Source organism: Selaginella moellendorffii, unplaced genomic scaffold (assembly GCF_000143415.4).
Source record: "Selaginella moellendorffii unplaced genomic scaffold, v1.0 SELMOscaffold_16, whole genome shotgun sequence".
NCBI classification, from domain to species: Eukaryota; Viridiplantae; Streptophyta; class Lycopodiopsida; order Selaginellales; family Selaginellaceae; genus Selaginella; species Selaginella moellendorffii.
This window is the reverse complement of record NW_003314277.1, coordinates 553,533-580,185: the sequence shown is the minus strand read 5'-3', so window position 1 is coordinate 580,185 and position 26,653 is coordinate 553,533. Positions and strand designations below refer to the sequence as shown.

Here is a 26,653-nt window from a genome sequence, read left to right as displayed (position 1 = left end):
TCCAGCGGCGGTCCTGGCGCCTCGATTCGATCAGGTGACACGCATTCTCGAGCTCGCCTTTAGCGCTGCCGATCGTCCATGGGAAATTCCACATCCATTGCGAGGAGGAGCAAGCGATCTTGGAGCTCGCTCGCCAATCCCTTCTCTCAAGCGCCTCCCGTGGAGAAATCTCCAGCCCAGCGGCCGATCGAGAAGATCCTGATCGCGAACAGGGGCGAGATTGCGTGCCGGATCATCAAGACCGCGCGTAGCTTGGGATTAAAAACGGTGGCGGTTTACAGTGATGCCGATCGAAACTCGCTACACGTCCGTCGAGCCGATGAAGCAGTGTTTATCGGCCCCGCCTCTGCGCAGCTCAGCTACTTGTCCACTACTTCCATCCTCGACGCTGCTCGTCGCACTGGAGCCGATGTAAGCTTTCATTTCTTTTCTTCTCGACTCATACATATCCAACTTCTCAGGCAATCCATCCCGGGTATGGATTTCTATCAGAAAATTCGAAGTTTGCGCAGGCTTGCCACGAGTCTGGGATCACATTCATTGGCCCTTCGGCAGCTGCGATTAGCTTGATGGGAGACAAAAGGTACGCCAACTCCATTTTTCTTCAAAGAACCAGCCATAAGAACTATCTTGGAACTCCTTAGTGCCTCCAAAAAGCTTATGAGCGGTGCTAATGTTCCTGTTGTTCCTGGATACCACGGGGATGATCAGAGCCACGAGCTGCTGCAATCTGAGGCTGATCGGATTGGCTATCCCGTTCTGATCAAGCCTGTTCTTGGTGGCGGAGGAAAGGTTGGTTTTTTGCTTTCTTTTGGTATTTTGTTTCATGTTGGCGACACTACTGATTTCTCTTGTAAAGTTTTGGTTCAGGGCATGAGGATTGTCCACAGCAGAGACGAGTTTCTGGACAGTTTGAGAAGCGCTCTACGTGAGTCTGCTGCTGCATTTGGCGACACCAGGGTCTTGATTGAGAAGTATATCGCACAGCCTCGACACATAGAAGTCCAGGTGGGAGATTTTGTTCAACCTGGAAATTTATCACAGACTTGCTGACAGATCTTTGGCGACCGCTTTGGTAACGTTGTTCATTTGTTTGAACGGGACTGTAGCGTTCAGAGGCGCCACCAGAAAATTATAGAGGAAGCACCAGCGGTAGGACAATATTTCAGGCTGTTTGCTGTTTCACCATGTTTTTTTTTTATATTCCAGCCGCTCATGTCAGACGACTTTCGCAACTCAATAGGCCAAGCAGCAGTCAATGCGGCTAAGGTATCCTCTTTTGTGATTTGCTGCTGTCAAATCAAAATTTCTTTTCTATCGAAGGCTGTGAATTACGAAAATGCTGGCACTGTTGAGTTTATTGTCGACACTGCAACAGGAGAGTTTTTCTTCATGGAGATGAACACACGTTTGCAAGTAAGGACGGACTTCCACTAGTTTCTGTATATGCTGAATTAAACTTCTGGTCAGGTTGAGCACCCTGTCACCGAAATGGTGACGCGTCAAGACTTGGTGGAATGGCAAATTCGTGTCGCAAATGGCGAAAGCCTTCCACTTGAGCAAAAGAGTATACCGCTGCAAGGTAGCTTCTCTACACTATTTATTCCCGAAGATTATCGCAGCTAAGCAGGTCATGCGTTTGAGGCTCGGGTCTATGCTGAAAACGTTCCAAGAGGTTTTCTACCTGCTGCTGGAGTTCTTTACCATTATAATCCACCTCCCGCTTCATCCACTGGTAACTCGTGTCAAACTTGGAGAATCCTAAGCAGTTTATCTTGTCAATGCAGTGAGAATTGAGACGGGTGTAGAGCAAAGTGATGCTGTAAGCGTCCACTACGATCCTATGATAGCCAAACTGGTCGTATGGGGTAGTGATCGCGATATGGCGTTGGCGAAGCTTCATAATTGCCTCTCGAATTTTCAGGCAAGTTGGTTTGCTCTTTTTTCTTTCTATTGTTTAGTGCTAACATTGCATTCGCCAGGTTGCTGGACTTCCAACTAACATCCACTTTTTAAAAAAGCTTGCAAAACATCCGGCTTTCAGGGCTGGGGACGTGGAAACACACTTCATTGAACACCATAAGAACGAGCTACTAGATTTTTCCGAAAGTGCCAAGCGAGATGTAAAACCTTTCGCTGCTTTAGCGGCCGTTGGCGTATGTATAAGGGAGAGTTTTCGACGACCAGGTAAGATCGACTCGCAGTTTTGAGATAGCCAGCATTTACTATTTCCAGTGCAGAATCGAGAATTGGAGGCCCATGGCATACAACTTCTGGTTTTCGAGTCAACAATCCTTATACCAGGAAGATCTCGTTAGACTGGATGCCTGAGTCCGAGAGTCTCTCATGCGAACCGATGAGCTTAGATGTCACCTATTCAAGTGACAACGAGTTCTTAGTAAAGGTAAACGCATTGTTTTTCCTTTTCCTATTCCCTATGTGGAGTCATATTGTGCAGTTTGCGGGAGATTTATCTTGTGTCAGACTTACAGCTAAAAGAGTTGCTAGTTCTGGCTGTGACATAACTGTCGACATCAATGGCATTTCCTCCACTATAAACTATGGTTATTATCTGCAGGTATGCAGTTTTCTCTCCTTTCAATTCAGATCTAATTAGCATTTTCTGGACAACAGAAATCGGCTTATCATATTCACGTGTGGAAGGACGGCGAGCACCATCACTTTACAACAGCGTTGCGGGAGGCCTATGATACAGAAAGCCATGGTGAAACATCTCAACGATTAACAAGTTCTGGCGGTAGTAGCAAGCTAACACCGGGAGCCGTCGCTTCTCCCATGGCCGGACTGGCTGTGAAAGTTCTTGCAGAGCTGGGCTCAAATGTGAAAGCTGGAGATCCTCTCCTGGTTTTAGAAGCTATGAAAATGGAGGTAAAAACCTTATATTTGTTCGTATTTGTTGCTTTCCTCTTACACACCTTTTTGCAGCACACTGTAAAAGCACATATTTCTGGTGTTATCAATCAAGTGAACGTCACTGCCGGCCAGCAAGTTAGCGACGGGGGGATTCTTTTTCACATCAAGGCTCAAGAATCATAATAGTTCACGAGTGTCTTGAAACTGTGCGTAAGTCAAAAGGTAGCTTTATATTCAGTAACGTTCGATCGTCTCTAACTTACTGCCTGAGCAAAAAAGGACACTCAGTCTAGAAGTTAAGGAGAACTCGCTATGGGCGACCGCTACTCGGCCCCGGTAAAAGCGAGTACTCATCAGCGTCTCGGCTCCTGAAAGGCCATATTGACGGCATTCTTCCACTCTGGATGCAGACATAGCAGCCATAGCACAGGAACAAGACCACCGCGATCACCAGCACGATCGCCAAGGCCAGTAGGAACTTTGCTCCAAAACGATCCCATTTGCTCTTTCCTGTGGCAAAGAGAGAACTAACATCAACGTCTCGTACTCCAGGAGCTCTAAAGCTCACCGCGATGGACGAGCAAGTAGTACGTCGAAGGCTCGTGTTCCAGAGCCGTGACCGCGATCTCAAAGAGAGTATCTTCCCCAGCCTTGCCAACTTGGAGCTGCGGGCTTGGAACGCCACTCTTGAGAGGAATGGAGTTGACAGTCACCGTGTACTCGTCGCGCTCCTGGAGCAGCAAAGCAACAAATCAGAGCAAAGTTTCACCAAGAACACTACCTCTTCCTGCGAGACAGTGGCAACGATCCTGATCTTTCGTACGCCCGAGCTCACGGAGGAGGAATAGTTGTAAGTCCGGGGGCTAAAGTCTGGCGAGAGCTTTCCACCGTTGGTGATGTTCAGGCCGGCGAGAAGGGCCTTTGGAAGATGGTGTGGAGGAGGCGGAGGAGATGGTGGTGGAGGTGGTGGTAGCGGCGGTGGCGGTGGCGGCGTTCCACTTGAGCCTTGGTCATCGTCATCGTCATCGCCATCGCTGGGAGCCGGAGCTGACGCTGGAGCTGGCGCTGGAGCTGGACGGCTATGATGGTGATCGTCAGGCGCTATAGGAGGAGGCGGCGGCGGCGGCGGCGGAGATGGAGGAAACGGGGGCAGTGTTGGAAAGGAGGCAAAGCTGGAAGAACTCAAACGCTCGACTGGATCATCGCTGGAGCCGGAGTAAAGAACGATGGCTTCCTCGAGCTCGTTCTTCCCAAGTTCTTGGGTAGAAACAAGCACGAGAAAGCCGAGCAGGAGGAGCATCACAGAGCTCGACCGCATTCCTTGGAAGCGATTCTTCCAACCCAAAGAACCGAAAGGAGAAGAACCAAAAAAAAACTAACCCGAGAGTAGTTCCTCGTCACTGGACCATCGCTTCTCTGCTAGAATAGCACGAAAAAATCGAAGAACCCTAGTCCTAGAGAAGAAAACCACGAGGAAAACGAGAGGAGAGAGACAAGAAAGAAGAAACCACCGTGGAGTAACGGTTCGAGTCGTGGTTAGACACGCTTATTAAGCTAATTAGTTACTGTTAGTGTAAGCTAAGCTAATATAAGCATGGAGTTTGGCATAAACCCTAGCGCTAGATTATTGGGTGAGAGAATGCCTAGCGCGTCGCTGTCAGGGCTCGTGTTGATCGATCCCGCCGCGGAGCTGGCGCTATGTAAGGCTTCTCGATCGGCGCTGGCGGCAGTAGCATGCAACTGGAATGGCAGCGGCGGCGGTAGCGGCATGCAATGCATGCGGCCAGTGGCCCTTCCCGGGAGGATTGAGCGCGGCGCCGCGGCGGCGCCGCGGCATTGATCGGGGAATCGCGGTAAGAATGGCCAAGGGCGAGGAGGAGAGCTCCTCGTCGGTGCTGGAATCCGTGGAGGAGGCGGAGTTCTCGGGGCAGCATCCGTGGGATCCTCACAAACCCAGCTTTAGCCGGCTTCTTCCGGAGAGGATTCGCCCCTATCCTTCCTTCGAGGGATGGTACACACGGCTTGTGGATGAGCCGAGGCAATTCAGCGCTGGTGTGATCATGGCGACGAATTACGCGACGCAGGAGAGCCAGGTTACTTTGCTCTTCAGTGATTCATCGCGTAGCACACACGCTGTGGCCGTGAAAACAAAGGTGAGTTTATCCCTTTCAAGGTATGTTTTTTTTTCTTCTATTTTTTTTTATAGTTCACGCAGTCCTAGATTGCTAGCATTCGTTTTGTTTTAAGTCTACGAGTATCTCGGGTGTGAGTTTTATCATAGTTTACTAGCTTTCTAGTCTCCATCTCGTCCACTCCACTGTTCTTTTGCTTTTTTTCATCGGTCATAGTTTACTAGCTTTCTAGTCTCCATGTGTTCCCTATTTTCCCTTCTTTTTACTGCGGCATCCTTGTTTTGCAATCCTCCCTGGTGTTTTTTTTGTGTTTTTGGCCTGCATTTCTTCATTGAAAGTTTCTTAGTTTCCCCGGCTGTTTTCTTCTTGCAGGACGCGAAGTTTAGCACGATAGGAGATTTGTCTGGAGCTGACAATGACGACGAGCCCAAGGGATTTCAGTGGGAGGCTGCAGGCATTGGAAAAATCGTGATGAAGCCGAATGAGTCCGAGGTGGAGGTCCGGCTAAATGGTTACGACCTCAGAGTTGAGACGAGTGGCACGGTAATGTTCTTCATTCCAGAACCAAAACAAAATCTCATATCCCGGTGTTTTTTCCAGGTTCCATGGGATTCTGGCAACAGTAAAAAGGGCCCCGAAGGCTGGGCAGGGAAAGTTCCACTGTTCCCGTGCCATTGGTACGTGCACAGCCTGGGCTCCCGAGCAAAGTACACATTTTTCAGCAGCGACAAGAACATGGTGGTTCACGGTGACGGGTTTGCGCACCAGGAGAAGAACTGGGGAGAAACTTTCCCTGCCGGTCATGTGTGGCTCCAGGGAATGTCGCGGGATAATTCTTCCCAGATTGTCTGCTCGGGAGCTCGGTTCAAGCTCGGTAAACTCCTGGAGACCCCTTACGTCTTCTCACTCGGATACCGATCGGCCAACTGCAAATTGGATCTGCGCACCAACAACCTTGGAACCATTTTCAAGGACGTGCAGCTCTCTCCCCTGGAAGCGAAGTTCGCATTAACCGGAGTTGGTCCTTCACACACTATCAAGGTATGGTTTTCGGTTCTCTCTTCTCGTTCCTAACTCTTCTTTGTTCTTGGCTTGGCGATTAGATTCTGTGCTATGCTTCGCCGGTGTCGTTCTCGGAGCAAATCCTTGCTCCGATTGGAAAGCTCGAGTGGAAGCCCGCGTGCCGAGAGTCATTCGTGGCGACGATCGAGGTGGAAGTGTTCGAGCACGCAGTGTGGGGAGTGGCCAACGAAGATAAGCTGGTGGACAGCCAGATGTTTCGATGCGCAGCTCTCGAGTTTGGCGAAGATCTGCTCGAAGACGCGCTCCAGCAGCAAGATCAATCAAACCCAAACTAGATTCTTTACTTTAAAAAGGAGAAAAGGTTCGAAAAGATTCTTAAAGTTGGCATAAAGGCGAGGAATTTGCCTTTATCCCTTGAACTAAAGAATGAATATGCCTTTTATCTCACACTAATTTAATAGTTTAACTTAATGGTAACTCATGACCAGAAATTACCATTAAATTAGCTAAATGGATTTTTCCTCTAAAAAGCTTTAATTTAAAAGTGCGTATCAAAAAAGGAATATATTTTTAGGGCTCTCCGCATTCCACTATTCCTTCCCTGCGAATGTATTGGATAGTAGCGCTAATCCCCCAGCGGCGCTCTCTGGGTCTAGATCGATCGCTTGCTCCGCTGCCCCGGACGCCCGCCGCGCATCCCCGTGGATCCGGCAAGATCCCAGCAGCGCCGTCACGCTCGTGATCGCGGGCTGGATGGGCATCTCGCGCACCAGCTCCTCGGCGTGATCCAGCCACCCCGCGCGGCCGAAGAGATCGATCATGGATCCGTAGTGGAGCAGCGCTGGATCGATGCCGTGGTCGTCCGCCATGCACACGAAGTAGCGCCGCGCCTCCTCCAAGAGCCCGGCGTGGCGGCACGCCGAGAGGATGCTCACGATCGTCACGCGGCTGGGCTCCATTCCCTCGAGATGCATCGCTTGGAAGAGCTCCCTTGCGCGGATCCAATCGCCGTGCTGCGCGAAGGAGATGACGATCGAGTTCCAGGCGATGGTGTCGCGCTGGGGGAGGGCCAAGAACACGGCCATGGCGAGATCCAGGCGCCCACACTTGCTGTACATGTCGAGCAGGGAATTCGCGATCTGGATGCGATCGTGGACGCCGCTGGCGATCGCCCTGGCGTGGAGGATCCGGCCGTCGGCGAGGCGCGAACTGGATTTGCAAGCATCGATCGCGCTGACGAACACCACGGCGTCGGGCTTGGTGCCCTCGAGATCCATCTCGCGGAGCATCGCTAGAACGCCAGCGGCATTGCCGCTCTGGGCAAGCGCTGTGATGATGCTGCCCCAGGAGATCACGTCCCTGTGGATCATCCCGTGGAAGATCTCCAGCGCTCGCTCGATCCGGCCGCTCTTGGCGTGGAGATTGATGAGCGAGTTCCCAATCGCGGTGCTGGATTCCAGGCCGCAAGACGCGATCGCCTCGCCGATCGCCGCGAGGTTGCGCGGGCAATGCGAGGGATCGCTGGCGAGCGCGTCCATGATCGTCATCATCGAGACGCGGTCCTGCCGCACGCCCTCGAGATTCATCCGGTGGAAGAGCGCCACGGCCAGATCGATGCGGCCGTGCTGGGAGCACGACGAAACCATCGCTGTCCAGGCCACCACATTGGAATCCAGCGAGCTCTCGCGGAAGAAGATCGCCGTGGATTCGTGGAGGAGCCCCCACTTCCCATACATGGCGATCAGTCCAGTTCGCAGGTAGGGATCGCGCTCCAGCCCGGAGAGGAAGATCCACTCGCGAATCGGCGCCGCGGCGCTCCGGATGGATGGATCCGCGAGCCCTAGCACGGCCAGGGACTCGAGCACGCTGGCGATCACGAGCCTGTCCGCGCTAACGCCGGAGAGCTGCATCCTCCGGAAGAGATCCATCCCCTCGCGATGCAATCCCATCTCGGCGTGCGCCGCGATGATCGACGTCCATGTAAGAACATTGGGGTCGGGGATCTCGCGGAAGATCGCCCAGGCGCGATCCAGGAGCTCGCATTTGCAGTAGAAGTGGACGAGCGCGCTGCCAACAACGACATCGATCGCGATTCCACTCGCCACGATCCGGGCGTGGAGATCGCTCCCAGTGGCGAGATCTCTGGCGGAGGAGCACGCGCCCAGGATGGCGAGGAAGGTTACATCGTCCGGCTTCACGCCCTCGAGATCCATCCGGCGGAAGAGATCCAGCGCCTCCAGCAAATGCCCATTGCGGGCATACACAGCGAGCATCACAGTCCAGGAGAAAACGTTCCTCCAGCGCATCCGATCGAAGGTGGATCGCGCCTCGCCGACACTGCCGCAGCTGCCATACATCTGGATGAGGTGATTCGCGAGGAACCGGTCGAGATTGCCGTTGCTGGCGATGGATTCGTGGAGCCGCCGCCCCTCTTTCAGATCGCCTGTGGCGCCGCATTGCCGGATGAGGGATGCGAGGTAGCTGTGGGGTTTCTGGGGATCTGCGAGAGTGGAGGATGTGGAGAAGGCCGCCCGGGCCAGGAGCCTCATCGAGAGCTCTCCATTTCAAATTCTAAGTGACCGCCATCGCCATAGCGAAGAACCCTAATTAGGGTTTATGGTGTCCATTCTATCTATGACGCAGTTTCTCCGTCCAGCGCTTGCGTCTCTTTCCGCTGCGGCATTTGCTGGATGCATTGGAGCTAAGGTATGGAATTCGAGATTTCGATCTACATTCTCCTGTAATTCTTCGTTTTTTCATGATTACGAATTTCTAGCTTGGGATTCTTCTTTTTTTCTTAGATATTTCTAGCTACATTTTGCTGAAATTCTTTCTTTTTGTTCTTAAGCATGGATGCAAGGCTCTTTGCTCGATTCCAGAGCAAAATCAAACGACCTTGCAAGCTGCTATTGCTGCTGGGAAAGGTCCGACTTTGATTGCTTTCTATGCGGATCATCACGTCGTGCCTCTGCCGAAAGGACACAGGTTTCCCATGGATAAGTGAGTGAGTGTTCTTCGGGCAAAACAAAGCTAGAACCAATTATCTTTGGTGCTCTTTCAGGTATAGAGCGACTAGGATGATCTTAGAAGAAGATTTGCTACTGCGGAATTTGCTCACTACTTTTCCAGCTCCATTGGCAACTGAGAACGAGCTCTGTCTTGTTCACAGTGAAAGGTATGGACGGACTTTAGCTTTGAATCTTTGTTTGATTTTCTTCTTTGGAATTGTTTCTTCCAGCTATGTGCAACGAGTGTTTAGCGGTGCTTTGAACGAGCGTGAACAGAGAGAACTAGGCTTTCCATGGAGTCGAGAACTTGTTGCTCGTTCTCGCTGCTCGTCCGGGTAAAGTTTTTTCTTCTTGTATCCTCATTTTTTGTGGGATAACTATGAGAGTTATAGGAAGAAAAAATCATGTCTTTCAGGGGAACGCTAGCAGCAATGCACGCTGTCATGCTCGGATTGCGGAGAGCAGCTGCAAACATTGCTGGTGGAACTCATCACGCATTTCCTGAGCACGGCGAGGGATTTTGTAAGTTGTTTCTGTTTTCTTCTTCTTCTTTTTTGTTCTTTTTTCTAACGGGATTTGATCGATCCAATGCAGGTGTTTTCAACGACATTTCTGTCGCTGCAGTAGCTGCTTTGGAAGCTTATCCATCTCGTTGTAATTTAGCTTCTCCAGTTCTGGTCATAGATCTCGATGTCCATCAGGTGTGCTTTTTTATTTATCTTCCTTTATTTATATCCAACATTCGATTTTACGTTCTGGCTCTCACAGGGAAATGGTACTGCTCAAATATTTGAGAACGATAAAAGAGTGATTACTTTCAGTATTCAAGGAGCAAATAACTATCCATGGCGAACCAGGATGAAGTCTGACTACGATGTGGATTTACCAGACAAAACCGGTGACGAGGAATACGTCTCAATTCTCAAAGACTGGCTTGACAAGCTCTTCCAAATTCACAGCCCCGGGCTCGTTTTCTTCCAGGTAATCTATAATCCTTTTCAAGCTTTTTAAACTTTCAGTTTTTTCCAGGCCGGTGTTGATGCATTGCGAGAGGATAGTTTTGGTCGTCTCAATTTGTCCAGGTAATTGTTTTGTCTATCTTCCCACCGAGCGTAGCTTAACATTCCATTCACTTCCAGGCAAGGTTTGCTCCAGAGAAACAACTTGGTCTATAGTTCTTGTATGCAACGTAGCGTTCCACTTGTGATCACAATGGGCGGTGGCTATTCACGGCCACACACTGGTAAAAAACAACTTTGCGTCTTTCACCTACTTCACTTCTAGCTGAAAACTCGCTAAATACGCTAAGTTTCTGTGACAGTATCCGTCCAAGCTCATGCCGATGTCTATCGCTCCGCTGCTCTCAGATACGGCATCGGGACACTAGCCACAGACTAGAACACAGAAGAATCGCTCACAAAGTAAGCAAAAAGAAAAGAAACAAAACCACACTTTTATTTTTCAAGGTGATGAGAACAAGTTTTATTACATTCGCGCGGCAAGCACCATCAACTAACACTTGACAGGAAGCCGAGCATGATGGAGAAAACGTTGGAACTTCTACTTGGATTTGGAGCAGCTCGTCGGGTATCCATCGAGCTTGCAGCGCTTGGGAATGGTTGCCGCGACTGGAGCATCGATGGTGAATCCAGCGGCCTGTGCCGCGGCGATGGTGCTGCACAGGCAAGCCGGATCATCCTTAAACTTGCCAACGGCGGTGCAGCACTCGGTGGAGGGCGTGGACGTTTCGCTCTGGGCCGCTGCCTGGCACGGTAACAGGTCCGCTATGTTGTTCTTGCATTCTACCGCTGATACAATAGCCACTGTCGCCGCCAGGAACAAGACCACGAGCGCAAGCTTTGCGAGAGCCATGGATACAAAAGAAGAAGAAAATCTCGCGAGAACTAAAGCTGTGAAGAAAGTATGAGCTCCTTGAAGCTTTGTGAGGAGCTGAGAAGCAAGGTACGAATTTATATAGCCCGTGAAATGCAAGCTTGGTTTGATCTACAAGGTGTGGACTCTCGGGAGTTTGTAACGCATTCTCGCCAGGAATCATGGGTGTAAGCTTCCCCCTCTTGACGAATGGAAGGTATTTGCACGCAATGGGATTCTCTCTCCCTCTCTTATTTGAGATTCTCGCGATAATGTTTGCGATGATCATCATCTATCTGATCAAAGCTTTGCTCGTAGAAATTTTTCTAGCGAAGGAATCGAAGAACAGTACTAGTTTTTAAGAATTGTATAAGAGAAAGACCCTTCGTCCTCCTCTCGACCACCACCTCGGTAATCCGTCCATATAACTCTCGCCCGCGACGCAATCTTCTGGCTCCTCTCGATCACCGCGGGCGTGAGAGGATGCGTGTCGCTGGGCATGAAAGCCTCTGGGCTGCCTCTCTCACGCTCTTGCCTGGCAGGAACTACATTCGACCACCAAAACTCGCTCATCACCCGGAAGATCAATCCCCAGTAGTCTCGGTCCCTCTTCATCCTCAGCACGCTGCTCACGCCCGGCGTCCAGAAGTAGAAATCGAGCCACTCCCGGTCGAGGATCTCCATCAATCCCTGCGCTTGAGGAACGTAGAAGTATGGAAGTGTGAGCGGGCATGGAAGGACTTTGCGATGCGGGCACTTGACTTCCAAAATGCCACCACCACCGCTGTTCTTCGCGAGGAGTTTCCCTTCTCCCAAAATCCCATCACCACCACTGTTCTTCCTTTCTTCTTCCAGAATCTTACTAAGTCCACTATTCTTCTTGAGAGTTTCTTCTTCTTCTTCTTCTTCTTCCTCCACAAGACCGTCCGGCAATCCTCCAAGCCAATCGTAGAGCTCATCGTTCTCCTTGTAGATCGTGAACACTGTCTCGCGGTTGACGATGTTTCCCGTGATCTTGGAGTATTTCTCGATGGCTTCCACTTCGTTGCCAAGTCCCCACATCATCGCAGCCTCCCTGGGAGAAGAAGTCCTTGGAGCCCAAGCCCAGGAACTCATCTCTGCCTTGAGGAATCGCTCATCCGGACCTCCATTCAATCGGTCCTTGCCACTGACGACGAGCTCCGCGGATCTTCCATCCAGGAGGCCAGACTTTTGCTGCCAGAGCTTGAATCGCTGGCCCTTCCACAGTCCCAGCGCTCGTCCGAAGTGGCAGGCTGTGAGCCTTGGCTTTGTTTGCGGCGGTGCCGCCCGAGGAGCTGGGACATCGCCATCGTCATGTTGCTCGCTTCTTCTTTCCAGGGACTCCAGGCGGCGATCGAGCTGCTGGAGAGATTGGAAGCCCCGGGGATGCTTTCCAGGCAATGCCAGGTTACACATTGTCGATCAACTGGCTGCTATAACAAGAATATTATCACTTCCTATATATCCAAGCGCTTTTCCTTCCTGGAGAGCCAAGAAAGCCAAGACAAGAAAAATCCAGAGAGTATCTTTGTTCTTGATGTTCATTCCAACGGTCTTCTGTTTTACTCATCCAATAAAATAGAGAAAGGTAAGTTTTTATTGCCTTTGAATATCAATTTTACATTTTTAGGTTATTATTGGTTAGTAATCAATTTATAATAAATTTATAATGATATTTTAGCACCGCTACTGCTCGAGCTGCTGATGCTATTGCCGTTTGCTGCTGCATCTCCACTCCACCTCACACCTTCCGGCCAAGCTTCCTCAGCAGCTCCACGTCGCAGGAAAGCTCGTTATCGGAAAAATCGTCATAGTCGCGGAGCAAGTGCCATAATGAATATTAGTGTGTGCATCTCTGTGAAGGCAAAATTTATAAAACTGTTTGAACAAACATGCTGGATCCATATCCTTTCAACTCCGAGTAATGCCAGGAGAAATCCTTATGACCATTCATGAGAGTATAGTCACTTTTGTAGTAGCCCTTTGTCAGTAGTTGTCAATTGTTCTTGAGGACCTGTGGTGAAGAGGACGATTCCAGGCCAAGATCCACTTTCAATCACAAAGATTCATAAGTAATTGTTGCTAGAAATGTGATAGCATTATAAAAAGCTTTCCTAATATTATTCCTCCAAAGCTAACAGAAGGTATAAAATTGAACTCTCTCCTTGACATTCCTAGTCCATGGCAAAGGTGTTAAGCTTGCTATCCATGCAACACTCAAACACACTTAAGTTCCTAGCAACAGAACCAACAATGTCAATACGAGAGAGAGAAACACCAAAGCAATACTCTTTTATTTCTCATAATTATTCATAACAATTTTGCTATCTCACACCATGCTCTCCGTCTCCATTATGCTCTTTTTTGAACATCTTTTCCATACTATTTTAATTATAACCTCTCCATTATTTTTTCTCATATAGTTCTCTCCTCCAATCAAACTTCCAGCATATAAAGTAATGCCAAATAATAAAGTAACTTCATCTTCTTCAAACATTCCACACATTCTTCTTTTTTAATAAATAAAAGTCGAGATATAAAATAAAGCATATAATTATACTCAGATTTGGCACTGCTGCCGTTGTCTCGTGAATCTCTAAGAAATGGTATGGGTTCAGAATCAGAGGTGGTGATCAGGAGGAGTGAATGATGAAGGGGTTGATATGTGCGATGAAAGGTTCAAGATATTTGTGAAGAACTATTGCAGAGGATACCTTCGTCTCTGAAGGGAACTTAGTTCTCTCAGTTCGAGTTGCGAAATTGCTCGTAAGCAAAGACATGGACCTGCGGAGTATTTTCCTGAGCATCGAAGTGCTTGCACAACGGCTCAACTTTGGAAAGAACCGAGAAGCTCTAATGCGTTGATCTGACCACGGAGACGAGGGATAAAGGTAAGAAGAGGAAATCGAGAACGTAGAAAGATGGCCGCATATTTCTTTTATCGTCAAAGAACTTCATAGCCGAAGAAGAGCGCTTTTAGAGCCTATAGCGCGACGAGCTATTGCTTCTGGCGAGACCATTGTACATGAACGATGACGATGGCATTTGGTTTGTCGAATTTACAGGGATGTTGCTTTGCGTCGAAGAAAAGTAAGTGGAAATCCCTTCCCCAAAGTAGCGTCGGCGAATTAACTGGAAGAACACACACATAAGAAAAGAGCGAGAATTTGATCCAAGAGGAAGAACAAAAATAATGATACCATCGAGAAAAAATCGTCGATTGCTTCCATGTCCAGTTCTCCGTCCTTTGCTGCCTGGAAAGAGAAAAACAAACCATCAAAGCCATAAAAAAAACCTTCTGAGAGCTATGAAGAGAACTAGTCATTCGATGCAAACTTCATCAACTGCTGATAAGAGAATGAGATCCTTTCCTTGTCAACTTTAGAGGATTCTTACAGATTTCGAGAAGGAAACATACCGCTCGAAGACCTTGAGTTCCAGGGAATGTTTCCGACGTAGGAAGCTCGTCCGTTGGAGAGAGGAGGCCTTGCTTCTCGACCCAATGCCTTGCAGCGTCAACGAGATTGCCACTGCTACCACCAGCCTTTGGAGCAATGTCGGCCTTGTTGCCAATCACCAGGAACGGCACTGGAACGAGTCCCATGCCGGACGATGGCAGCGGTGCCGAGAAATGGCCCAGAGAGGCTACTTCTCTCGCCCACTTCTGGAGGCTGCTCTTGGTCTTTCGCTGAGACAAGTCATGAACAAAAATGATCCCTGGTGTCAGTAGAGCACCATCTTAGAAAAACCGAAGAGAAAAAAGATGAAGAAGCTTACCATTGATCTGCGAGTAGAAGAGAGAGCGGCAATCCTTGTACCACTCGTTCCCCGAGACGTCCCAGAGCTCCACGAAGAAATCCTGGAAGCTGTTTGCCAGTGTAGTGTGTTGGATGTGCTGCCAAGAGCAGTAATGAGAGAGAGAGAGAGAGAATGGACATCGATACCTTGACGTGAACCGTGCATCCAATCGTCCGCGCGACGTCCTTGCCGCAGCTCCCATCCACAATCAGCTGCGCGAGCGAGGATTTCCCGACCCCTAGATGCGAGAGATCCCTCGGCCGTGATCTTGAAATTTCGAGAAAACCGAGAGCAGAGCTCACCTGCGTCGCCGACGATGAGGACGCGCACCTGGCCCGTCGGCGGCAGCGCCTCCTCCTTCGCCCTCCTGTACATACTCGGCGGCATTTTGGCAAAACCCTAAACCAAAGTTCTTTCTATAGATGCAACCATTGCAAGCTTCACTTTCTATCAAGTTGAAGTGTTGTTAAAGTGATGACACACGAATGTAAAACAAATCCCAAGTAGAAGCAATCAAGCTGCTGAAGTGAATTGTTTCCAAAGTGATGACACACTAATGTTACTAAGAATAAAAAGTGTGGTTTGGTTGTGGCTAGAAATCAACAAATGTAGCTGGAAATTGATCAAGTTAGATAGGTTCAAAAAGTATACAAAACTCAAGTTAACAATATTATATGGTAATTTGCATTTGACAAATTGAAATAAACTAAAATAAATTAAAATGAATTAAAAAATAATTAAACAACACAATGCTGTAAATAAGCATTTAATCTTGTGAAGAAAAACTATAATGTGCTATTGTTTAGTTTAGAATGGTTCATTCATGTAGTTAGTGGTAATTATTGGTTATTATATTAATTTTGATGAGTGTTAAGATTTTAATTTTAATATTGTTTTGTTAATTGGCATTGACATATGTGTTATAGAACACTATCAAACAAAAGATTAAAGGACATTCAAATTGTTTTTGTCGAATCAAAAAAGATTAAAAGAATATGAAATAAGCTAAAAATATATAAATTTAGAGAAGATGTATGATATGTAGAAGAAGAACTTCACAGACATCAACATTTCATGAATACGGTATGATACACTTTTACCTACACTGCAGTGATTTAATTTTTTGAATTTTTTTGAGATTATGATTGTAATTAAAACACTAAAGAATGAGTTATTGAATGTTGTCTTTGCCTAAAATAATCATTTTTTATACTTTTAATTTAGTGTTTTTAGGATAATTGTCGTATATAGAATTTTTAAGCTTGTTTACAATTAAAAGGTTGTGAGGATTATATTTTTTTTAAGACAAATACATTAACCCCTTAAAATAAAAAATAATTTTAGTTAATTATTTTTTTGTGTATATGTGGTCCTTTAAACAGGATGCGTGATATGTGAAAAATATAACTTTGCGAATATTGATATTTCACAAAAAAAAGGTATAACACACTTTTAATTGCACTATAGTGATTTTATTTTTTGAATCATTTTGAATTTGTAATTATAATTCAAACATTAAAAAATAAATTATTGAATGTTATTTTTGCCTAAAATAATTCTTCTTTGTACTTTTAATTTAGCGTTTTTGGGGTGATTGTCACATATAAGATTTTTGAGCTCATTCACAATCAAAAGGTTGTAATAACTATATTTTTTTTGAGATAAATACATTAACCCCTTGAAAGAAAGAGAAATTTTAATTAATTGTTTTGATATCTTTCTGTTTAATTATATTAATTTTAATATCAATATAAATAAATAAATTAACTATATATATTACTATAATAATCACCTATATTTTGAAATAAAATTTAAGTTTCAATTGTTTATTTGATTGATATTATATATTTTTAATGATTTTTTACATTATGCTAAATTTATTTCAACATTATTTTAATGATGATATTGATTCTTACTTATTAGCTTTACTAGATTTATAAACTTGTTGAACAAAATATTTTTATATTAATTTTAAAAGTAGTAATAAACTAAATAAGAAGGAAACAATTGGTACCAAATATTTAATAGATTTTGGTGATTACAAAGTTTTTGTAACAATTTAGAAAATTCTTATTTTCTTAAGAGAATTTTCCTTAATTTATTATTAATTTAATTTAAATAAATATCATTTCAATTTGTTTTATAATATATAATAATTAAATAATTGGAACTCAAACCCTCAAAATCTATAATTCTCTAAAGTTTACAAGGAAAGGATTTCATTCTCTTAACAACAATTGATGAAGCTTGCATCCAATGACTAGTTGTCTTTGAAAGTTTTTTGATGGTTTTTTTTCCAGGCAGCAAAGGATGGAAAGCTGGACATGGAGTACAAGCAATCAACAATCTTCTTGATGGTATGAGCATTATTTCGTTCTTCCTCTTGGATCAAAATCTCACTCTTTTCTTTTTGTGTGTTCTCTTCCAGGATTTCCACTTTTTCTTTGACGCAAAGCAACATCCCTGTAAATTCGACAAACCAAATGCCATCGTCATCGTTCCTATAATGGACTCACCAGAAGCAATAGCTCGCCGCACTATAGGCTCTAATATAAAGCGCTCTTGAGACTATCTCCAGAGATTTGCTAGGATGCCTGGAGCCTGTTGGTGTCTACGTCGTTGCAGCCGGTGCAGACCGACTGGCAATGTCGGCTATGAAGTTCTTGACGACGGTCCCAGTAAGAGCGTGCATCATGCGCTCTTTAGCGGCGCTTAAATCCGTATTATTAACATAATAATATGCGGCCATCTTTCTATATTCTCGATTTCCTCTTCCTGCCTATGGAAGACCCACTCAGATCAACGCAGTAGAGCTTCTCAGGCTGTCGGTTCTTTCCAAAGTTGATCCGCTGCGCAAACACTTGGATGCTCGACCTTCCAAAGTACATTGACACGAAAACACTCCGCTTGTGCCCAAGCTCCATGTTTTCGCTTATGTCAAAGATGTACTTCCCCAGCCTCTTGCAGCCCGGATCAGTGACGTAGCTTGGAGCAATTTCGCCACTCGAACTGAATAACTCTATCGTCATTGATCTCTGCTTCGCGAATGACGGACCAAAGTTCCCGTCAGAGACGAATGTGTCCTCTGCAATAGATTCCCCGTTCTTCACAAATATCTGGAACTTTTCATCGCACATATCAACTCCTTCATCATTCACGAACTTGTACTCCTCCCGATCACCCTCCTGAAACCTCTGCGCGGTCCTCAAGCCATACCATTTCTTGGAGATTCTCGAGACAACGGCAGCGGTGCCAAATCCGAGTGCCACTGCGCCTTTGCATATGGCAGCACCTGGAGATGGAGGAGCGATCACCTCTCTCGTTGCGCCAGCGTTACTCGAGTTGTACTTCTCAGTGATCTTTTTCACGAGGTAAGGACTCTCAGCAAATCCGCCAACCAGAAAGACGTGCTGGATCATCGTGTCACGACAATGAGAGAGCTGCTTGTCGATGAGAGCTGCAACTTTTTCGATCTCGGTGTCAAAGATGCCCCTCAGCTCTTCTTCGCTGAGCTTGATCTTCTCGTAGTACTCCTCGTCATGACCCTCTGCGCATCCCAGCTGCTCATCAAACTTCTTCCATGCCTTTGAGAGCTTCCGCGGCAGCTCATAGAGTTTGAAACCCGTTCCATCGAAGCTACTCTTTCCAAGAGACCCCAGCCACCACCGTGTGATCTTGTGAAGCGTCTCTGGATCGTCAAAGCTCTCTAAGCACCCAATCTTTCTTTTGAGCAAGCCCAGGAAGTTTTTGTCGACGTACGTCCCTCCTCCCAGCTCCCCGGAACTGGCTGAAACCTCACGCACCTCGTATGATGATCCACCCTCGACTTTCTCGTGCACCACCAAGTCGATCGTCCCACCACCAACGTCCACGGTGAGAAACTTGTCACCATTGCACAGGATTGCCGTGTCTTTGAGCTGCTTCTGGCAGTAAAACGACGCTGCCTCTGGCTCGAGAACTATCTTGAGAGGGAATGAACTCGCCTCGGAGCTGGAGCAATGCTTCCCCTTCACGATCCCTGCATTCTCTGCATAAATCTCCATCTTGCGTTTGGAAGCATCGCTCCAGATCGCAGGCACGGAGAGACACCAGGCAACCTCTTCTCGGAGCAGGCACGAGCCATACTTTTGCCGGAGATGCCCGCCAATAAACTCGGAGATGCAACCGAGATAATCCACTATGAGCTTTTCCGCAGTCGCCCAACCCGGAAGAACCTCCAGCATACTCTTCGCGAGCTCGCCATCTTCGAGAATGGGCTTGAACTTGGACACTAGGAGACCCACCTCGCCTTGGCCAGTGCTGGAGGAAACCTGGAGAGCTTCCGAGTAGGCTTTGAGCGCGCTCCATCCCCAAGCAAGAAGCTCTCCCGCTGGAGAGTAGAACAAGCTGGTCTGCGTCTTGCAGTAGGGCCTGCCGGCATCTGGCCAGTCGTAGAAGCTTTGCACATCATCCGGATCAGAGCGATGCGCGAACGAGAAGCCGGAAAATGTAGTCCCAAAATCTAAGCCCACTATCACCTTTGGTTGGGAAGAACGAGAGCTGGAAGCCATAGCCGCACACACCGCTACCACCACCGAGAAACTATCAGCCGATTCTCATTAATTACAAGTCGAGGAATTTAGGATCCTTATGATCTTTCTTGGAAAACATAAAAATGTAGGCTCTCCTTCCTGCCTATTTGTTTTCTGGAAAAGCTCTGGCCGATCTTTTCATCGCAGCCGCTTGAAAACGACCATCTTAGCATTATTTTGTTCTTCCAAATTCTCGCTCTCTTTTTTTTTGTGTGTGTTCATCCTTTTGATTCGACGACGATACTTTGGGGAGGGGATTTTTACTTCTCAAACCAACATCCCTGTAAATTCGACAAACCAAATCCCATCGTCACCATTCCTGTACAAGGGACTCGCCAATGAGTAGGTTCTAATTTAAAGCGCTCTTCTTTGTTTGCTAGATTAGGGTTTATCCAAGGCTGTGTAGGGTTTTGCGAGGAGCGGCGAGGAGGGATTCTGGCGCTTATGCGGCGTTCGCCGACTCCATGGCGGTAAATCTCTCTGAGGCCTTTCTCTATACTCTAGCGCCGGATCCAGAGCCAAGAAAGAAGGCGGAGCTCTATCTCGCCAACGCCTCGGCCCAGCCCGGCTATGGCGTCGCTGTTCTCCAGCTTCTTGGCGAGGCGGCGGTGGACGATCAGGTGCGGCAAGCGGCGGCCGTGCATTTCAAGAACCATGTCAAGTTCCGATGGAATCCCGGCGAGCTGGAGGCGAATTTGCGGATCCAGGACAGCGAGAAGGAGCAGATCAAGGGGTACGTGGTCAGGCTGATGCTCAGCTCGTCGCCCAAGATCCAGAGCCAGCTGAGCGAAGCTCTCGCGATCATCAGCAGCCATGATTTCCCGAGCAACTGGAAGGGGCTCCTCCCGGAGCTTGTTGGGAGTTTGTCAACTTCGACAAGCTACACTACCATCAACGGGATCTTGCAAGCTCTCAACTCCATCTTCAAGAAGTTTAGATATGGATACAAGAGCGTGGAGCTCTACACCGATCTCAAGTACTGCCTGGATGGTTTTGCCGCGCCGCTGCTGGAGATTTTCACCAAGACCGGGGCACAGATCAAGGCTACGCAGGATCCTGCGACGCTCAGGCCGCTGTTCGAGTGCCAGAGGCTGTGCTGCCGGATCTTCTACTCGCTCAACTCGCAGGAGCTCCCGGAGTTTTTTGAGAACCACATGAGAGAGTGGATGGACGAGTTTGAGTACTATCTCATGTACTCTAACCCGGTTCTGGCGGAGAGGGATGCCGAGAAGGAGAGCGTCGTGGATCAGCTCAAGACTGCCGTTTGCGAGAACATAAACCTTTACATGGAGAAGAACGAGGAGGAGTTTAGAGACTATCTCCAGAGATTTGCGACGGATGTTTGGAACCTGTTGATGTCTACGTCGCTGCAGCCAGCGCACGACCGACTGGCAATGTCGGCTATGAAGTTCTTGACGACGGTCAGTAAGAGCGTGCATCATGCGCTCTTTAGCGGCGCGGACACCCTGAGACAGATTTGCGAAAGTATCGCCATCCCAAACGTTAGAAGTAAGTATATTTCTCTCTTAGTTTTATTTTTTTCTTCATGTCGAGCTCACGTTTCTCTGCTGCTTTACAGTTAGAGCGGAAGATGAGGAGCTTTTCGAATTGAATCCTCTGGAGTACATAAGAAGAGACATCGAGGGAAGTGACACGGATACCAGAAGGCGTATAGCTTGCGAGCTTGTGAAGGGGCTTATGCTGCGGTACAGGGACCAAGTTACTGGTTTGGTTTCCGGCTACTTAGGACAGCTAGGTGCGAGTTACTCTGCAAATCCGACAGGGAACTGGAAAGACAAGGATACGGCCATCTACTTGATCGTCGCCTTGGCACAGAAGCAGCCTTTGACTGGAGCTGTGACAACTGATCTTGTCAACGTTGAGCAGTTCCTTGCGTCGCAAATCAACCCCGAGCTTCGAGGCTCAACCGATATCCTCGTGGCTGATGCGCTCAAGTTCATCACGACCTTCAGGAGCGCCGTGCCGAAACCGGTAGTCTTGGAACTGATGCCGCAGATCATCCAGCTCTTGGTCAGCTCAACCAACGTGGTGCACTCGTATGCTGCTGGGTGTGTGGAAAAGCTGCTACTGGTGAGAGACGGAGGAGTGCCACGCTATTCTTCGGCAGACCTCGCTCCCTTTCAGAGCCAGCTCCTGGCCAACGCGCTCAGTGCCTTGCAATTCCCAGACTCTCAGGAGAATCCCTACGTGATGAAGTGCATCATGAGAGTTCTCTCCGTGGCGGAGGTTGGCCCGATGTCCGTGAAATACTTGGACGACCTCGTGGGGATTCTCGGCAAGGTATGCAGGAACCCGACCAATCCGACGTTCAACCATTACATCTTTGAGTCGGTGTCCGTGCTCGTGAGGAAGGCTTGTGAACGGGACCAAGAAGTGGTGATGGCCTTCGAAGGGAAGCTGTTTCCGGTGTTTCAGTTCATCCTCCAGAACGACGTTGCCGAGTTCCAGCCGTACGCGTTTCAGATACTTGCGCAGCTGATCGAGTCGAGGGGCCAGCCTATTCCCAGGGAGTACCTGGTGATTTTTCCGGTGCTGATCGACCAGAGATTCTGGCAGAAGTCGGCCAACGTTCCTGCCATCATCCGGCTTCTCCAGGCCTTCCTGCTCAAAGCACCTCGGGAGATAGCACAGGGAAACCAGCTGCAGGAGGTCTACAACGTTTTCAGTAGGCTGGTGTCCCGGAAGAGCACGGAGGACTACGCATTTTACATCGCCAACGCGATGGTGGAGAGCCTCAGCCAGGACTTGCTCATGCCGATCGTCCCGCATCTATGGACGGCCTTCTTCTCCCGGCTCATGGGAGAGCACCGCACCGTCAAGTTCCTCAAGCTGCTGGTGCTCTTCATGTCGCTCTTCACGGTGAAGCACGGCCAAGCGGTGCTGGTCGACTCGGTGAACAAGGTGAGCCCGACGCAGCCGCGGCTCTTCGTGGACGTGCTGCAGCAGTTTTGGATCCCGACGCTGAGTTCCATCTCTGGAAGCATCGAGACGAAGCTGTGCGCCGTGGCATCGACGAGGCTTTTGTGCGAGTCGGCTCTACTTCTCGCGGAGGATCAGCTCTGGGGGAAGCTGCTCAACAACGTGGTGGTGTTGCTGGTGAGGCCCGAGGAGGAAAGAGTGGCGGAAGAAACCGATGTTCCGGAGCTGGACCAGGTGACCGGGTATGGTGGAGTCTACGCGCAGCTCCACCACGCTGGGAAGAAGGACGATGATCCTCTCAAGGAGATCAAGGACGCCAAGGAGTACCTTTGCCACTCGCTCAACAGGCTCTCGATGCAGTACCCGGGCAAATTCCCGGGAGTGATCCAGCAGCATCTCGACGCAGGCAACCAGGAAGCGCTACGCCAGATGTGTAACGCGTACCGGACTACAATCGTCTAGAACTCGAAACGAGGTACTCGAAAGATCTTTGGTATTTTAGTTCTCGTTCTCGTCATCGTTTTTCTCTCTCGCAGATAGCGAGTTGTTGCTAGTGGAATTGCCAGCTACAATCGTCTAGAACTCCAGGTACTCGAAGATCTTAGCGTTCTCGTCATCGTTTTGTCTCTCGCAGGTATCGGTTCTTCGAATTGTTGCTAGTGTGGGGATTGTTCTTCGAGCTTCTTGGCGTTTGGATCGGAGTGAGTCGTCTGTTTCCATCGATCGAGTCGAGCTTCCTTTGGATCGAGCTTCTTGTCATTTTGATCGGATGAGTTTGTTTGGAATGAATGGAAAGAAAGACCAAAATTTAAATCGTTCGAATATTATTTGTCGCTCGAGTTTTTAAGTTGTAGGGTTCTTTGAATGTGGTTCGAAACCGGTGAGCTCGAGTTTAATGTTTTAGGGTTCTTCAGTGGTGGGATCCCAATTCGCTCGATCGAGTGACGGGGGAGCTTGGATTTCGATGGCGAGCAATGGCGCGGCATCGTCATCGAGCGCGACAGCGACGACGACGGTGACGCTGCAACAGCCGCGGCAACTGGAGAGGCTGACGCTGCGCCTGGCGCCGCGGCGCAAGAAGAAGGTGAGTTGGAAGGCGGACACTGTCGACAACGAGTTCTTGGACAAGAAGAGCTCCAAGATTTGCTGCATTTTCCACAAGGAGGAGGAATTCACGGACAGCAGCAGCAGCGAAGACGATGGCGATCCGGGCGATGAGAAGAAGAAGATGAAGAAGAAGGAGAAATTGGAAAGGAAGAGCTCGACAATGGATGGATCGTCCTCTTCCAAACACCATGAACACCACGAGTGTTGTAAGAAATAAGCTAGTCTCGGCCGTCGGTTGTTTCGAATCCAACGGTCCTCGTGCTTCTTGACGCCAAGGGTTCTGGTGATGGCGATGGCGCTGGCGCGCGCCCGGGTAGCGCATTTTGCGAGAGGCGCGGCCGGGATCGCGCAGCACAGGAGGTAATGTGATCCATTTCGATCGATCGATTCTTCGTTGCTGATGGAAGCTAGGGTTTATCAGGGGCAATACGACCTCTATTCACGACTTTGATCTGTTTGGCAAAATGAAAGAGAGCTCGGGGCGCGTCGCCGTGGATGCGTAAGTTCTCTTTTTTTTACGGAAACTCCATTGGTTTCTTTCTTTTGCTTGAGGTTCTTTGTTTCTCTTGAGTTTTTAAGAAAGAACGTGAGCTCTTTTGTTTTCCTTCTTCTATATTTTTTGCTTTGAGAACTTCTGTGTTTATTTGTTTCTCTTGCGTTTTATGATTAGTTTGAGAACTCGAGCTCTTTATTTTCCTTCTTCTAGATTTTTTGCTTTGAGAACTTCTGTGTTTCTTTGTTTCTCTTGCGCTTTTTGAGAAGTTTGAGAACTTGAGCTCTTTTTATTTCTTTCTTCTAGATTCAACTTCGTTTTCTTTGTTTCTCTTGCGATGTTTGAGAAGTTTGAGAACTTTAAGCTCTTTTTTTTTCTTGTTCTAGCTATGGTGTTTTTTCTTTATGTTAATCTTTCTCACTTCTGTGCAGACTAAGTGAGGAAAGCTTCTCGGTGGATCAGGTCGAATATTTCGATTCAATCATATGCCTTAGCAAGTTTGTCCTGTCATGGACTCCGAAAACGTTTGAAGAAATCACCCCCGAAAGGTCTGTTTTCCTTTCTTTTCCTTCGTGCTAGTTTTTTCTCTAAACTGAAACGATCGTCTTTGCAGCTTGGCGATTGTTGATCTACTGACTCCAACTCCAGGTTCTCCACTGAAACACTCCAGCTCTCGCAAACTTCTCTAAAGTTTTCTCCATCTCCACAGAGATCTTGGTGCTCGGAACCGGGAACACGACGAAGTTTCCCAGCAAAGAAGTGAAGGAGTTTCTTAAATCCAGAAATATCAAGATCGAATCCGTCGATTCGGTACGTCTCGTAACAATTCCATTTTGTCCTCACTCGCAAAGTTTTTCTCCCTTCAAACAGAGGCATGCTGCCATCGCATTCAATTTCATGAACGTCGAGTGCCGCGACGTAGTGGCCGCAATGCTGCCTTGCGGCAAAGAACCCGAGCGCACCCATCCTTTCTAAGAACTTGCCACACTCCTTCGTCGCCAAAAGGGGCGTTTGCTCGATCCAATCCATCAATCACTTCAAGGATTCAGACAGTACCAGAGAATCGATTTTTATTTTTCTCCTGCCTTTTGCACACTCGTCAACTCTGCAGTGCCAAAACGGTGGAGGAAAGGAGAGAGAATGCAAAAAAATGGAGGAAGAAAGCTTAAGTTACAATATAAACTGGCCCGACGCGTTCGTCTCGAGCGAAAGGAGAATGGGCAAAACAAAAAGAAAAACAAGGAACAAGCCACGTACGGTGGACTGGTGCGTTGACTGGTGCTGGGATGGCGTTGGCTTGTCGCCCTGGGGCGCGACAGGGAGAATATCCCGCGGGAATACTTAATTCCCAGCAAGAGTGGAACACGTTACAAAGTCTTCACGCAATCTAAGTGAGGTTGCCGCCGTTGCTTTGGACAAAACAAAACAAAACAAAACAAAGAGATGGAAATCGAAATCCCGAGCTCGAAGTTAAGGTTTAAAGTCTACTAATTAAACTGGTTGGGCATTTGCAACGTCTTGGCTTTAAAGGCAAAACATTCGTACCAGCATTCCCCAAAAGATCTACCGGGGCAAATACGATACGTCAGCCACAAGACGAGAGACGGTCATCAAGGGTATCATTCTTTGGTGTGAATGCGAAGAAAGAAAGAAAGAAAGAAAGAATCGCACACATTTGCATTGTCCCCCTTGGTTGCACAAACCATGTAAAAAGTATATGATATGCGGTCCACATATAAATTATCGTGCGCATGCATGGTACGCATTATAGCGGACACAACCGGATTTTCTTTCCATTCTTTTTCCCTCTTTTTTTCTCCTTTTGTCAGAATCAAAGTGTTTTTTCTTTTTTGGCTCTCGCATTGGTCGTGAGTGAGCGGACGAGTGGCCGGAACGGGGTTGAGCGACAATTTGATAATTGGGCCATCATAGGTGAGAAATGGCCACCGTTTCCCAATCAAAATAAAAATGGAGTAAGAGGAGAAAAAATGGGCCACAGAAAAGATGTGGATTTTCCCGGGCCCGCCACCAAACAAAGCCCGGGCGTCATCCGTGACATGTCCACCGTCATCCGTGACGCCACCCTTCACTTGGCGTGCACGGCAGGCCTCCCTCACGGGCGCACGGGAGTGGACGGGCCACGCCCGTCGGCCCGTCACGGCCGCCAACTGTGTGCGAAACGACGTGCGGAATATTTCATATGATGCCGTGTAGAATATTCCCTGCACCGCGGCGAATATCCGCGCGTTTGACACGAGGTGTGCTGCTCTGCAGTAGCTTGCCTCTGGTGCGAAGCAACCGTGGGAGGCTTGTTTTTACTTTTTTTCCACTTCGTTTGTTGTTGTCCATCATCATCACTCATATATCTTGTGCATGTGCTATTGAGGCAGACGAGGCAAAAGTGGATAGAGTTTTGTTGACACATCAAAGTGTAGAGACCAAGCCAGTGTCACGGCGGTGACACGGGCAGATTAGATTCTACTCCAATTGGGGCCGATCTTTGCATCTCGAGTGCAAACAATTGCCCCCATTGTACAGATGGCTCTAGGGAAGAGAGATAAAGTTTTTGGTCGTATTAGAGGTTCTACCAACATGCCAAGACACTTCATTGTGCCGAGCCAACGAAGGAACTTTGATCCAACAGCAACAGCAAGTGCAAGGATTTGGCGAGACTTTGTTGTTGTTGCTTGACAACTGGCGAGCGCTGAGAGAAACACCCACCCAAAAAAGAATTAAGCCTCTTGTCTTTCCACATCGTACAAAAGAATGTTGCCACCTTCGGGCAAATGCGAGCTTCCAAAGGCTTTCACCACG

At 48.0% G+C, this 26,653-nt stretch overlaps 11 protein-coding genes across 21 annotated transcripts; 6 read left to right on the top strand and 5 right to left on the bottom strand.

The window, feature by feature from the left end:
• On the top strand, positions 1-3,136 carry LOC9642330 (methylcrotonoyl-CoA carboxylase subunit alpha, mitochondrial). 2 transcript variants are annotated; one of them, XM_024675860.1, is made up of 15 exons: positions 1-411; positions 462-583; positions 645-792; positions 871-1,008; positions 1,057-1,152; positions 1,210-1,269; positions 1,324-1,416; positions 1,471-1,582; positions 1,631-1,735; positions 1,788-1,924; positions 1,983-2,187; positions 2,241-2,404; positions 2,459-2,578; positions 2,635-2,889; positions 2,947-3,136. In XM_024675860.1, the coding sequence occupies exons 1-15, from the start codon at positions 79-81 to the stop codon at positions 3,055-3,057; spliced, it is 2,199 nt and encodes a 732-aa protein (XP_024531628.1). In that variant the 5' UTR covers positions 1-78; the 3' UTR covers positions 3,058-3,136. The 2 variants fall into 2 exon arrangements, with proteins under 2 accessions (XP_024531628.1, XP_024531627.1); XM_024675859.1 differs by having other exon boundaries at positions 1,210-1,416.
• Positions 3,086-4,350, bottom strand: LOC112346573 (pectinesterase inhibitor 10-like). The gene is made up of 3 exons (XM_024675865.1): positions 3,656-4,350; positions 3,443-3,605; positions 3,086-3,384 (listed from the first exon to the last, which is right to left on the bottom strand). The coding sequence occupies exons 1-3, from the start codon at positions 4,190-4,192 to the stop codon at positions 3,185-3,187; spliced, it is 900 nt and encodes a 299-aa protein (XP_024531633.1). The 5' UTR covers positions 4,193-4,350; the 3' UTR covers positions 3,086-3,184.
• A 166-nt stretch (positions 4,351-4,516) lies between these two features.
• On the top strand, positions 4,517-6,476 carry LOC9641614. Its single transcript, XM_024676099.1, has 4 exons — positions 4,517-5,027; positions 5,379-5,549; positions 5,607-6,047; positions 6,110-6,476. Exons 1-4 carry the CDS (start codon positions 4,620-4,622, stop codon positions 6,362-6,364), a joined length of 1,275 nt encoding a protein of 424 aa, XP_024531867.1. The 5' UTR covers positions 4,517-4,619; the 3' UTR covers positions 6,365-6,476.
• A 143-nt stretch (positions 6,477-6,619) lies between these two features.
• LOC9641613 (pentatricopeptide repeat-containing protein At3g46790, chloroplastic) lies at positions 6,620-7,957 on the bottom strand. The gene has a single exon (XM_024676152.1). The coding sequence runs from the start codon at positions 7,955-7,957 to the stop codon at positions 6,620-6,622; it is 1,338 nt and encodes a 445-aa protein (XP_024531920.1).
• A 679-nt stretch (positions 7,958-8,636) lies between these two features.
• On the top strand, positions 8,637-11,238 carry LOC112346644 (uncharacterized protein SYNPCC7002_A1628-like). Of its 7 annotated transcripts, XR_002992537.1 has the most exons (13): positions 8,637-8,735; positions 8,878-9,029; positions 9,091-9,204; positions 9,268-9,372; positions 9,453-9,559; positions 9,632-9,738; positions 9,806-10,018; positions 10,067-10,119; positions 10,177-10,280; positions 10,359-10,503; positions 10,564-10,816; positions 10,874-10,999; positions 11,049-11,238. XR_002992537.1 is itself a non-coding variant. In XM_024676104.1 (10 exons), the coding sequence occupies exons 1-10, from the start codon at positions 8,646-8,648 to the stop codon at positions 10,433-10,435; spliced, it is 1,122 nt and encodes a 373-aa protein (XP_024531872.1). In that variant the 5' UTR covers positions 8,637-8,645; the 3' UTR covers positions 10,436-10,527. The 7 variants fall into 7 exon arrangements, 1 of the variants encoding a protein (XP_024531872.1); XR_002992538.1 differs by lacking the exon at positions 11,049-11,238 and having other exon boundaries at positions 10,231-10,280; positions 10,874-11,044; XR_002992536.1 differs by lacking the exon at positions 11,049-11,238 and having other exon boundaries at positions 10,359-10,458; positions 10,874-11,044.
• On the bottom strand, positions 10,598-10,909 carry LOC9641612 (putative lipid-transfer protein DIR1). Its single transcript, XM_002970971.1, has one exon. It carries the CDS (start codon positions 10,907-10,909, stop codon positions 10,598-10,600), a length of 312 nt encoding a protein of 103 aa, XP_002971017.1.
• Positions 11,239-13,839: 2,601 nt separating the features above from the next.
• On the bottom strand, positions 13,840-15,138 carry LOC9641610 (small GTPase LIP1). Of its 2 annotated transcripts, none has more exons than XM_002970969.2 (6): positions 15,031-15,138; positions 14,875-14,966; positions 14,708-14,825; positions 14,349-14,647; positions 14,131-14,184; positions 13,840-14,062 (listed from the first exon to the last, which is right to left on the bottom strand). In XM_002970969.2, the coding sequence occupies exons 1-6, from the start codon at positions 15,113-15,115 to the stop codon at positions 13,907-13,909; spliced, it is 804 nt and encodes a 267-aa protein (XP_002971015.2). In that variant the 5' UTR covers positions 15,116-15,138; the 3' UTR covers positions 13,840-13,906. The 2 variants fall into 2 exon arrangements, with proteins under 2 accessions (XP_002971015.2, XP_024531949.1); XM_024676181.1 differs by having other exon boundaries at positions 14,349-14,618; positions 15,031-15,108.
• A 2,343-nt stretch (positions 15,139-17,481) lies between these two features.
• LOC9642329 (heat shock 70 kDa protein 12A) lies at positions 17,482-19,278 on the bottom strand. The gene has a single exon (XM_002970968.1). The coding sequence runs from the start codon at positions 19,276-19,278 to the stop codon at positions 17,482-17,484; it is 1,797 nt and encodes a 598-aa protein (XP_002971014.1).
• A 398-nt stretch (positions 19,279-19,676) lies between these two features.
• LOC9642328 (exportin-2) lies at positions 19,677-23,064 on the top strand. 3 transcript variants are annotated; one of them, XR_002992513.1, is made up of 4 exons: positions 19,677-20,808; positions 20,879-22,714; positions 22,776-22,827; positions 22,874-23,064. XR_002992513.1 is itself a non-coding variant. In XM_002971179.2 (3 exons), exons 1-2 carry the CDS (start codon positions 19,764-19,766, stop codon positions 22,699-22,701), a joined length of 2,868 nt encoding a protein of 955 aa, XP_002971225.1. In that variant the 5' UTR covers positions 19,677-19,763; the 3' UTR covers positions 22,702-22,706; positions 22,871-23,064. The 3 variants fall into 3 exon arrangements, 2 of the variants coding, with proteins under 2 accessions (XP_002971225.1, XP_024531765.1); XM_002971179.2 differs by lacking the exon at positions 22,776-22,827 and having other exon boundaries at positions 20,879-22,706; positions 22,871-23,064; XM_024675997.1 differs by lacking the exon at positions 22,874-23,064 and having other exon boundaries at positions 22,776-22,830.
• Positions 23,065-23,203: 139 nt separating this feature from the next.
• LOC112346662 (protein phosphatase 1 regulatory subunit INH3-like) lies at positions 23,204-23,563 on the top strand. The gene has a single exon (XM_024676151.1). The coding sequence runs from the start codon at positions 23,204-23,206 to the stop codon at positions 23,561-23,563; it is 360 nt and encodes a 119-aa protein (XP_024531919.1).
• A 9-nt stretch (positions 23,564-23,572) lies between these two features.
• Positions 23,573-25,050, top strand: LOC9642327 (NADH dehydrogenase [ubiquinone] 1 alpha subcomplex assembly factor 3). Its single transcript, XM_002971178.2, has 6 exons — positions 23,573-23,706; positions 23,768-23,845; positions 24,271-24,387; positions 24,453-24,487; positions 24,549-24,649; positions 24,710-25,050. Exons 1-6 carry the CDS (start codon positions 23,633-23,635, stop codon positions 24,812-24,814), a joined length of 510 nt encoding a protein of 169 aa, XP_002971224.2. The 5' UTR covers positions 23,573-23,632; the 3' UTR covers positions 24,815-25,050.
• Positions 25,051-26,653: the final 1,603 nt, after the last annotated feature.

Bases quoted from the DNA above. Each gene is read 5' to 3' on its own strand.
- LOC9641614 (XM_024676099.1), top strand. From the start codon at position 4,620: ATGGCAGCGGCGGCGGTAGCGGCATGCAATGCATGCGGCCAGTGGCCC. The intron at 5,550-5,606 runs GTAATGTTCTTC...TGTTTTTTCCAG, and splicing joins GAGTTGAGACGAGTGGCACG to GTTCCATGGGATTCTGGCAA. The intron at 6,048-6,109 runs GTATGGTTTTCG...CTTGGCGATTAG, and splicing joins GTCCTTCACACACTATCAAG to ATTCTGTGCTATGCTTCGCC.
- LOC9641612 (XM_002970971.1), bottom strand. From the start codon at position 10,909: ATGGCTCTCGCAAAGCTTGCGCTCGTGGTCTTGTTCCTGGCGGCGACA.
- LOC9642328 (XM_002971179.2), top strand. From the start codon at position 19,764: ATGGCGGTAAATCTCTCTGAGGCCTTTCTCTATACTCTAGCGCCGGAT. The intron at 20,809-20,878 runs GTAAGTATATTT...GCTGCTTTACAG, and splicing joins CGCCATCCCAAACGTTAGAA to TTAGAGCGGAAGATGAGGAG.
- LOC9641610 (XM_002970969.2), bottom strand. From the start codon at position 15,115: ATGCCGCCGAGTATGTACAGGAGGGCGAAGGAGGAGGCGCTGCCGCCG. The intron at 14,826-14,874 runs GTATCGATGTCC...TGCTCTTGGCAG, and splicing joins GATGCACGGTTCACGTCAAG to CACATCCAACACACTACACT. The intron at 14,063-14,130 runs GTATCATTATTT...GTGTTCTTCCAG, and splicing joins TCGACGATTTTTTCTCGATG to TTAATTCGCCGACGCTACTT.
- LOC112346573 (XM_024675865.1), bottom strand. From the start codon at position 4,192: ATGCGGTCGAGCTCTGTGATGCTCCTCCTGCTCGGCTTTCTCGTGCTT. The intron at 3,606-3,655 runs GTAGTGTTCTTG...TTGCTGCTCCAG, and splicing joins CCACTGTCTCGCAGGAAGAG to GAGCGCGACGAGTACACGGT. The intron at 3,385-3,442 runs GTGAGCTTTAGA...TCTTTGCCACAG, and splicing joins CTACTTGCTCGTCCATCGCG to GAAAGAGCAAATGGGATCGT.
- LOC112346662 (XM_024676151.1), top strand. From the start codon at position 23,204: ATGGCGAGCAATGGCGCGGCATCGTCATCGAGCGCGACAGCGACGACG.
- LOC9642327 (XM_002971178.2), top strand. From the start codon at position 23,633: ATGGCGATGGCGCTGGCGCGCGCCCGGGTAGCGCATTTTGCGAGAGGC. The intron at 24,388-24,452 runs GTCTGTTTTCCT...TCGTCTTTGCAG, and splicing joins GAAGAAATCACCCCCGAAAG to CTTGGCGATTGTTGATCTAC. The intron at 24,488-24,548 runs GTTCTCCACTGA...CCATCTCCACAG, and splicing joins TCTACTGACTCCAACTCCAG to AGATCTTGGTGCTCGGAACC.
- LOC112346644 (XM_024676104.1), top strand. From the start codon at position 8,646: ATGGTGTCCATTCTATCTATGACGCAGTTTCTCCGTCCAGCGCTTGCG. The intron at 9,739-9,805 runs GTGTGCTTTTTT...TGGCTCTCACAG, and splicing joins TAGATCTCGATGTCCATCAG to GGAAATGGTACTGCTCAAAT. The intron at 10,281-10,358 runs GTAAAAAACAAC...TTTCTGTGACAG, and splicing joins CTATTCACGGCCACACACTG to TATCCGTCCAAGCTCATGCC.
- LOC9641613 (XM_024676152.1), bottom strand. From the start codon at position 7,957: ATGGATCTCTTCCGGAGGATGCAGCTCTCCGGCGTTAGCGCGGACAGG.
- LOC9642329 (XM_002970968.1), bottom strand. From the start codon at position 19,278: ATGGCTTCCAGCTCTCGTTCTTCCCAACCAAAGGTGATAGTGGGCTTA.
- LOC9642330 (XM_024675859.1), top strand. From the start codon at position 79: ATGGGAAATTCCACATCCATTGCGAGGAGGAGCAAGCGATCTTGGAGC. The intron at 1,925-1,982 runs GCAAGTTGGTTT...TGCATTCGCCAG, and splicing joins ATTGCCTCTCGAATTTTCAG to GTTGCTGGACTTCCAACTAA. The intron at 2,579-2,634 runs GTATGCAGTTTT...TCTGGACAACAG, and splicing joins ACTATGGTTATTATCTGCAG to AAATCGGCTTATCATATTCA.